This window comes from Halichoerus grypus, chromosome 6 (genome assembly GCF_964656455.1).
Source record: "Halichoerus grypus chromosome 6, mHalGry1.hap1.1, whole genome shotgun sequence".
In the NCBI taxonomy this organism is placed as follows: Eukaryota; Metazoa; Chordata; class Mammalia; order Carnivora; family Phocidae; genus Halichoerus; species Halichoerus grypus.
Window position 1 is genome coordinate 39,123,497 of NC_135717.1, and position 9,758 is coordinate 39,133,254.

The following is a 9,758-nucleotide window of genomic DNA, read 5'->3' on the forward strand; positions in this document are numbered from 1 at the left end:
AGCCGGAAACAAGCCAGCGTCCCTCAACAGACGAGTGGATAACAGAAGGTGGTCCATCCACACAGCGAACATTACTCAGCCATAAAAAGGAACGAAGCTCTGAGCCTGCCAAAACATAGAAGACGTGACGCTGAGTGAAAGAAGCTGGTTGCAAAAGACCACGTATTCTATGATTCCACCTACATGAAACGTCCAGAACAGGCAAATCTATAGAGACAGAGAGCAGGTTAGAGGTTGCCAGGGGCTGGGGGAGGGGAGAATGGGGGATGACTGCTAATGGGGATGGGACTTCTTTTTGGGGTGATGAATATATTCTAAAATCTACTGTGGTGAAGGTTGCACAGCACTGTGAGTATACTGGAAACCACTGAACTCTACGTGCTAAATGGCTCAGAGGCATGGTATGGACGTGACATCTCAGCAAAGCTGCTACTCAGCACCAGGACTGAGGTCTCCATTTTACCAAGAAGGAACAAGACGCCCGGGCTGGGCTCCGAGGGTGCACTCCCTCTCGGAGACGGGCCTCTGCCCTCCACCCCTGCCCCATACTCTCTGCTGCTGCTGTCCTCGGGATGCTTGCCTGACCCTCACCTCCTCCAGAAAGCCTTCCTTGCCCTCTCCGTCCATTTACATCCTTCCACCAGCTGACCTTTATCAAGTGTCAAGTATCAGCCAGTTTCTGTTAGGTGCTGGGGATACACTGGTGAGTAAATGTTCCAAGTCTGCCATCCTGGGTGTCCCCAGATTTGCACCCACCCCTCACTTGACAGTTGGGTGGTGGCTGGAGGGAGGGGGTCAGCTAGTAATCTGTCCTTGTCCCTGGCTTCATTCCTCTGCCCTCAGCATATTAGTTTCCTGCTGTTCTTGATAAATTCCTTCCGGAAAGCCCTGAAGCAGGTGTCTGGGTGGCGGGAGGGCTGGGGTGCTGAGGAAAAGGCATTCTCAGTGGGAGGAACAGCATGAGTGAAGAAGGAACAGCATGAGTGGAGGCTGGGAGGTGGAAACCCACTATGCCTGTATTGGGCAGGGAGACAGAGGGGCCACCAGGGCTTAGTGCTGCATTCGGAGCCCTGAGAGGTGCCTCCTGTGACTGTGGGTGGGTGCTGCAGGTGGAGTGGGGCCCCACCCAGCAGAGCTCTAAGGAGAACCAGACTGTCTGGAACAAATCCCCTTCTAAGCTAGACTCTAAGAAGAACTTCCTGTGACCCTGTGTGTATCAACATGCACTCAGACAGTGCTGTGCCAACAGCCCGCCTCCAGGGCTCCTGGCTGAGTCTTGCCCTGACAAGCAGGTGCAGGCCTGGTGTCTGGGACCTGGGCTGGGGCGCTGATCAGTGGTCTTCACCCCATTGGCTCTGCAGAGACCCCTCGGTCCAGGGCTGCCTCTGGGTGGGAGCCCTGGAAATGTTTGTGGGTCATGGAGGCCCCTGCCCCTTGGAGGTACCCCAGGTTTCTGGGACTTGTCCAGATGGCTTTAGTCTCAGGAACAAGCAGAACCCAGGGCAGTGGACTCTGAGCATCCGCTGGAGAGAGGCTGGCCTCTTTGGAGAGTCCACACCCATGGGGCACCTACTTGCGGTGAGGAAGTCTGGGGCAGAGGTGGAGAGAGGACACGGGTCCAATTCCCTGTCTACCCGGGACTGTTGCTCACTGAGCCCTCTCTCCTCTGTGCTTTTCTTGTGCTGTGCTGGGGGTTCAGTGAACCTGGGGGTGCATAAAGCTCCCACAGAGTGTCCAGCGCCCAGCAGGTCCCATTACTGTAAGTGACCCCTGGATCTCACTGCTCCTCAGCAGGAGCTGCTGGGGGCAGGACCCGGGTTCCTCTTTCCAGTCCCCCATCCCGCCTCTCCCGAATCTTCTTATCTCCGACAGGAGCCACGTTGCCAGCGTCAGAGATGGGTCCCTGACATCCCAGGGCAACGCCAGGTGCACAGACAGGTGGTGTGACATGGTAGAAAGGGTCAGGAGACAGGTCTGCATGGGCCCTTGGGACAGACGCCTGTCATCCCTGAGCCTGTTTCCCCGGACTCTAAAATGGTAATCATACTTGGCCAACCCTCTCCAGCCGCCAGGGCTGTGACCCTGATGAATGGCAAGCCGACTGTCAGCAAAGCGCGCCCTCTTCTCCCCTCAGACTTCCCTCGACGCCCGGGAACCCCTCTGCGCAGCAGGGCCACGCGCCTCCTCGACCCACTTGCTCGGCCCGCGCACCTGCTGCTCCGCCTTGGTCCGCCGGGAGGGCCGGGGATCCGTCTTCTAGGAGCAGGTCCTGGGGCAGGCACCTCAGTCCTGTCATGGCTCTCAGAGCCGACCGGTCGCTGCAGCATCCAGGCGCATAATGGTGATGGCCCTGGAGCCGAGCGGGCTGGAGCCCAGGGTGTCCGAGAGGGCGCGTCCAGGTAGTCTCTGAGGCTCCAAATTGCGCCCGGGCCTCCACCGCCGCCGGCGCGTCCCGGGCGGAGCAGTGCTCCGGGGGCGGGGCCTCGGAGCTGGGCGGGGCTTCTCGGCCCCGCCCCCCGCCCGCTCCAGCCTGCCGGGTGGCGGGGCGCAAAGCAGAAGCCGGGCGCGGGCTGGCTGAGCGCGGCACGGGCCGGGATGCGCTCCGTCCTGCAGCCCCCGATCCAGGGCCTGGGCGCGGCACAACCCCATGGCAGGTAGCGGCGGCGTGGGCGGCGGGGCCGGAGGCGGCCAGGGCGCGGGGGCCGGGCCGGGGGCCGCGCTGCGGGCGCCGCGGGCGCCGCTGTTGCTCGCCGCGCTGGTGCTCGGCGCCTACTGCCTTTGCACCCTCCCGAGCCGCTGCCCGCCGGCCGCCCGCGCCCCTGTGCCGGCCCCCGCGCGCGCTGAGCCGCTCCGCGCCGTCGGCAGCCCCGGGGCGCCAGGCCTGCCGGTGGCCAGCGGCCCGGGACGCCGGCGCTTCCCGCAGGCGCTCATCGTGGGCGTGAAGAAGGGCGGCACGCGCGCCCTGCTGGAGTTCTTGCGGCTGCACCCCGACGTCCGCGCGATCGGCTCTGAGCCCCACTTCTTCGACAGGTGCTACGAGCGCGGCCTCGCCTGGTACCGGTGAGCGCCCGGCCTGTCCGCCCCGTCGGCTTCGGTGCGCGCCCTGGCGAGTGCCTTCGAACAACAGCATGTGCGCCCCTGGGGTCTCACTGGAGACACGGCGGGGTGAGGTATCCAGGGATCCGGGCTGAGACCAGCCTGGGTGGGGGGCCGAGGCTTGACCTCGGGGACATGATCCCCCTGCATTGGATTTTACAGAAAGGAGGAGCGGTCACTGGCCGGGGGCTCCCAGAAACTTTGAAAAGTCCAGGGAAAACCCTGGTTCGGGGTTAATGAGGGTTCTCAGCAAGACTGGAGAGGAGGAGTTTCGATTCCAGATGAGTAGTTGCAAGCTAGTGGGGTTTGAGGAGCATTAGAAATGCTTCACGCTCATCTACCCTTCCCCACTGGATCACTCTGGGAGAGCGTGTCTGACCTCTGGCCAGTTACCTCAAGAATTTTCCCTGCAGCCTCCTAGAAAGTGTCTGCCTCCTCCCCAGAGCCTCAATCCTGGGAAGAGGAATCCTTCTCTGTGGTTCTGGGGGTCTGGAGAAAGTGTGGGCTTTTTTAGAAAGGAGGAAGAGGTGGGAATTGGGACCCCAGCCTCATGTCAAGGGCTCTGTAGCTGCCCTGCCGCCTAACAGGATGGCCTTGGGGTGCTGTGGCAGAATGTGGGGGAGCACCCTGTCCTGGCTGAAGCAGTGTGAGGCCCTGCCCTCTGCCTCCTTCAACTGTGCAAAAGCCTGCCATGGTGCCCTGTCCCTTCCTGCGGGGAAATGAGGGCTTCCAGATGGAGAGTGAGTCACCCCACTCCCCGTAGCTCTCACCTCATCCCCAAGTACTGGGCAGAGAGGACCCAGCCCAAGGTCACCTGGGGAACTAATGGGGAGTGCAGGGTGGCAGGACCCAGACTCTTGACTCCCTGGTGCACCAGTTTCCTCTTCCCAGATTCCCCTCCCCCCCAACCCACCCCACACCCAGCCAGCCCCCCGCCCACTCCTATTTATTATCTTTGCCTTTTGCATTAAAACCACTCATGGGTTTGGAGGGGCCCCAGTGAGAATGGGGATGCTGGGTCCTGAGCTCTGAAGGGTTGCTGCTGTTGGGGGTCCTACGGAAGTCGGGTGGTGATGGGGAAGCAAGTCCATCCTTGGACCCAACTGGCTGAGTCCCAGCATCCTCGATGCTCAGGGAGAGACAGCTACCCCACTCTGACAGTGCTGCAGCTTCCAAAAGCATCCCTATTCCCTCACTGCTCTGCAGAGGGAGAGGAAGAAGAGGAGGAGGGGCGGGGGGTGGAGGACACACTGTTACCTATGGCGCACTTCAGAGCTTTGACCACAGGAGCTGTGGGGAGGCGCTGAGCTGGGCTGATGAGGGTCTGCAGCAGTGCTAGTCCCCCACGGTTCTCAAAGAGCCTGGGGTCCGCAGGCCCTGTCTAGCCCCTCCCTGGGTGCATGCTCCAGTGCCGGGGAGGGTGAGGCACCTGAGAGGCAGCTGGGCCTGATTTTCAGCTCTGGGGAGGTGTTCTTGGGATCCTGGAGTGCCTGAGGTGGGACACCGGGGAGATTCAGGAGCATGTCTAACTCTGGTAGAGAAGAGACTTTCTCCTTTCTCGTTTTTTAGAGCCCCCTCCCCTGGGGGGAGGGGTGGAGGCAGAGGGTGCAGAGGGTCAGGTCCTAGTGGCCTCCATTAATCCAGAGCTGTCTCTCAGAGCTGGCTAGCACCAACCCTTCGCCGGCCAGTGCAGAGCCAGCAGGAGCCAGGCTGGCTGAGCTTCTGGGGTGCGTGCATCCAGGTGCCCCCAAAGGGACTGTGGCCGTGTACTGACAAGTGTGGAGGTGGGCTTGCTGTGCTCACAGCTGCCCTGTGCCTCTGGGCCTGTCTGTCCTTTCCACCAGCTGTGAGTGTTCAGTGAGCCTCTGAAAATGCCCATCCCTGCCTCAGTTTCCCCTAAAGCAAAGAAGTTGCCCCGCCCCTGGGCATGGTCTGGCAGTGTTGTCTGCTCTCAGGACCCTGGGTTGGGCCTCCAGTGAGTGCAGAGCCCTGTTCTGGGTAGGGGGTTGGGGCAGTGAGTAGGGGAGGAGTGGCTAGCGCCCCCAGTTGAATTTTTGGGACCCTCCCCCCCCTTACCCACAGGGCTGTGACCAATCTCATTTCAGGCAGTGGCTTTGGTCCTTCCCATGGGCTGCTCAAAGTTGTTGCCTCTTCCTGGGCTCCAGGAAGTTCATCTCACAGGCTCTTGAAGGTCCTCTGTCTTGGGGACTGTGACCCTCAAGTGCCCCCAAACTCAGCATTTTTTCTTTATTCACTCACTCACTGAATACCTTCTGCTTGTCAGGTGTGAGGGTCGCACAAACACCCCAAAGTCTCAGTTCAGGAGGGAGGAGGGGCAGCTGGGAGCTCTACTTTGATCATAGCATTTTGGAAAAGTGAAAGGAGACGGGGAAGGATGCAGGTGGGGGAACCCCCCTGGCTCTGGGAGCCCAAGCAGCGAATGCAGGAGCAGTGAATTTGGGGTCTAAGTATGTGGGGGGAGGGATCCCGGCTTCTGTGGGATTTATCTCCCCCTGCTCACCTGGAGAGAGGCTCATGTGACTGGGCACTCAAGGCCCCCACTCCCCCCAGCACTGCAGGGTTCCACACAGAAGCCAGGACTGGTTTCTGCTGGGTCCCAGGCCTGGCTGGATGGGGCCCAGGAGAGGTGTGGGACCAAGTGAGCAGGGCTGAGGATGAGGGAGAGTCGCCCAGGGCTGGATTGAAGCCGCAAGGAAATGCAGACCAGATGAACTTGGTGGGGGGGGGTGTGTGTGTCCATAGAACAGCTTGTCAGATATTTGCTGTGTGGGGGTCAGAGTCTTGCTCCTCTTCTCCTCCCCAGTCTCTCCCACCCCCCGAAAGTCCCCATCCTCACCCTACTCCACTCCCCGGGCCAGGCCTGGGGAGAGTCATTGATCCAAGGATCTCAGAGCTCAAGCTGGTGTGTGGCAGGAGTGGGCCAGGGAAGTCTGCAGCCCCTGCCCATCCCCACTCCTCTCCATGGTGGGTCCTGAGGCACCTCTTTTGGCTGCTCCTCTGACTTCCTTGGAGAGACAGCAGCAGTAGGTGCTGATGTCCCCTTACCTCTTCCTTGTAGCCCCCCTCCCCACCAGGAAGGAGCCAAGGGGAGCAGGATATTCAGAAGCCGAAGTGCAGAGTCTGCTAAGGGAAAGACGGTGCATCTCTGGGGTCACTGGGTGCCTGGGGGATAGAAGGGATGGAAAGAGTGTGTGGAAGATGGGGGGGGGCATCCCCTGAGCAATCTGGGCTGTTGTCTTCCCTGAGGAAGGTGATGAAGGGAGGGACAGTGACTTCTTCTTCTTCTTCTTCTTCTTTTAAGATTTATTATTTATTTGGGGTGTGGGAGGGGCAGAGGCAGAGGCAGAGGGAGGGAGAGTCCCAAGCAGACTCCCCGCTGAGCACAGAGCCAACACAGGGCTTGATCTCACGATCCCAAGATCAAGACCTGATCCGAAACCAAGAGTGGGACGCTGAACTGAATGCCCCACCCAGCACCCCAGGGACGGTGGCTTCTGATTGGCCTGGCACACCGTGTCTTTGTGGGTCTCAGCAGTGAGGCTCAGTGCAGGGAGACCTCCTTTCCCTCTCGTGAGCCCTACGTCTCAGCCCTTGGTGTTGTCACCAGCCAAGGTCTCCTTGAACTTATCCCTTTGGAGGGGGAGGACTGGGGACTATTCCCAACTGTACTCCCAGTGGCAGGAGGCAGGCTGAGGGGTGCAGGGGCTTTGGGAGCAGAATCCAAGCTGACCCCGGCTGCAGCCCAGGGTTGTGGGCTAACGTCCCCCCTGCCCTTCCTGCTTCCTCCCTGAGCCTCTGTGTGCCTGCCTATCAAATGGGGCAGTGAGCGGCATGGAGGGAATCCCAGCCCAGTCGTTCACGAGATGGGAGAAGCAGAGTTGTCCCCATCGCTTCTGTAGACCAGCTCTGCCTGGAGCCTGGTTTTGAGGGAGGGGGGAAGCTCCCATAGCTAGCAGACGGTGCAGCCCACCTGACCCCCCAGAGCCCCTGGGGGGGTGTCAGGGAACCAGTGGCATGCCCTGGACTCACATGTACACGTTCCTGTCCCACCACTAGCACCCTCCAAGCTAAGCATGCCACCTTGTGGGTCTGTGCATCTGCGTGTCCACCTGGCCTGAGTTTTGTTGGGGGTCTGAGCAGAAGGAGGAGACTCAGGCCCAGCCTCCCAGGGGCTTGCGTCTGGGGGTCCCGTAGGCTGGACGGAAACCTGAACTCCACCTTTGGGTCAGTTTCCTGGCTGGGGCCAGTCCTGGGGGCTGTGGGCCAGGTAGGGGCAGCTCCCTCAGAGGACAGGAGGTGGGGCCAGCCCGCAGAGACCTCTCCTCCCTAGCACAGGTCCTGACAGCCTATGCCTATGTTGACCTAGTTCCTGGCCCGCCCCCAGGGCTGTTTGCTCAGCTGACCAGGCCACACCCCGCCCTGCCTCACCCTGTACTACCTGGTTGGCAGGTGTGGCCTCGAGACACTGCTCAGGGTACCTGCCCCCCTGGGCCGGCAGGGTGGGCTGCCCCAGGTTTGGGTGGTCAGGGGGCTGTGGGGTGGGGAAGGCAGGCGGGGCTGTGTGGGGGGAGAGTCCCCCCAGAACAACTCCCCCAGAACCTTGGGATCGGTGCTCCCCTCCCCAGGCCAGAAATGCTGCAGCTGGAGCCTGGCACTCTGGGGTGTAAGCCTGGTCTGGGAGGCCCAGGCAGCTGGGGGACTTGGGATGGGTCCGGAGGCCACCGCACTCACTGTTCTCCAGTGTGCAGTGGATCCATTCTGATCCGGTCCAGGTCAGTGAGAATTAGCAGGGCTATAATCAGAGGCCGGAGAGGCTGTGCAGGGGAGGGAGGGGGAGAGGGGGCAGCTGCCCTTTGTTGGGGACACTTGTCAATAATTAATGGTCTGATGAGGGGATGCCATCAGCCACTTACTGAAAGTGTGGTGTGAGGTACTTACAGGGCAGTGGCCTGTGGGGCGGGGAAGGCAGGCGGGGCTGTGTGGGGGGAGGTCCAGGCCGCCGGCCTTGGGAGAACTGGGTCTGGGGCCAGAGCCCCAGCAGTGTTGGGTGTGGGCACAGTCTAGTTCTGGGAGGGGGGCGGGGAGCCTGTGCTGGGGCTGGGGGTCCTCACGGCCTATATCCCAGGCTGCCCACCCAAGCATGTAGGATGGGTGGGTTTGCTGGGGAAGGCTTGCCCACCTTGGAGGTTTGGGACATCCCTGGAGGAAGGCGAGGTTAGTCCTGGGTCCCTGGAGGCCAGTACCCGCTCTCACCTACCTCTCCTCACCCCCGTGGCCCAGGAGCCTGATGCCACGCACCCTGGATGGGCAGATCACCATGGAGAAAACCCCTAGCTACTTCGTGACTCGGGAGGCTCCTGGCCGCATCCACGGCATGTCCCCAGACACGAAGCTGATCGTGGTGGTGCGGAACCCCGTGACTCGGGCCATCTCCGACTACGCCCAGACTCTCTCCAAGACCCCGGGCCTGCCCAGCTTCCGTGCCCTGGCCTTCCGCCACGGCCTGGGCCCTGTGGACACGGCCTGGAGCGCCGTGCGCATCGGCCTATACGCCCAGCATCTGGACAACTGGCTGCGCTTCTTCCCCTTGTCCCGCTTCCTGTTCGTCAGCGGCGAGCGCCTGGTCAGCGACCCGGCGGGAGAGGTGGGCCGTGTGCAGGACTTCCTGGGCCTCAAACGGGTGGTCACGGACAAGCACTTTTACTTCAATGCCACCAAGGGCTTCCCCTGCCTCAAGAAGGCCCAGGGGAGCAGCAACCCGCGCTGCCTGGGCAAATCCAAGGGCCGGCCCCACCCCCGGGTGCCCGCGGCTGTGGTCCAACGGCTGCGGGACTTCTACCGGCCCTTCAACCGCAAGTTCTACCAGATGACTGGCCAGGACTTCGGCTGGGACTGAGCAGGACAGGCCAGCCCGTGTGGACACTCAGGAACCTCAGTTGGTGCCCGTCCCCTGGCCAGAACAGCCCGTGTACAGATGATGGGTAGAGGAAAATATTTAAGAAATAAAGTTTGGGTCTGTGTTCTTGAGGGTTGCAAGGTGGGGTTTGGAGGGGCCACCGCGCAGGAGAAGGATCATCACACCAGCTCCCATACGGGACACTGTTCATATGCCAGGAGTGGTCCCAAACCCAGTCCTTACACATCCCTTGAGATGTGCAGTGAGCTTGGCCGCATGGGACAGATGAGCACCTGAGGCTCAGAGAGGTTTAGGGCCTGCCCAGTGACACAGCTTCAACCTGGTGATTCTGGAAGTGGCCCTCGGGCTCTGTGGTCAGCCCTGGGATGCTGAGCTATGTTGTCCCCATGTTCTGGATGAGGACATGGAGGCCCTAGGTGGCCCACTTGAAGCCTAGGGCAGGATTTAAGTTGGATCTATCCAACTCTTAGGGCTACACCCATGACCTCAGCTAATTCCACATCTTAATGCCCATTGGATGCTTCCTCCTGGAAATCTGGTGAAATTGCCCAACAGTGAGTGTGATTGGCAGGAGGTGGTGGTTCTAACAGCCTCCAAGCAGCCGGGACAGTCTGGCACCACCCACCCAGGCACTGCCCACCCTCCAGACCCTGCACGATCTATAGGACTGCCCACTCTGGGTCCCACGCCCTCCCCTGGGCCCTGGATGCCCCAGTTCTGTGTG

At 61.2% G+C, this 9,758-nt stretch overlaps 1 protein-coding gene across 1 annotated transcript; it reads left to right on the plus strand.

The window, feature by feature from the left end:
- The first annotated feature begins 2,647 nt into the window (after positions 1-2,647).
- Positions 2,648-9,139, plus strand: HS3ST6 (heparan sulfate-glucosamine 3-sulfotransferase 6). The gene is made up of 2 exons (XM_036083290.2): positions 2,648-3,060; positions 8,398-9,139. Exons 1-2 carry the CDS (start codon positions 2,648-2,650, stop codon positions 9,011-9,013), a joined length of 1,029 nt encoding a protein of 342 aa, XP_035939183.2. The 3' UTR covers positions 9,014-9,139.
- Positions 9,140-9,758: the final 619 nt, after the last annotated feature.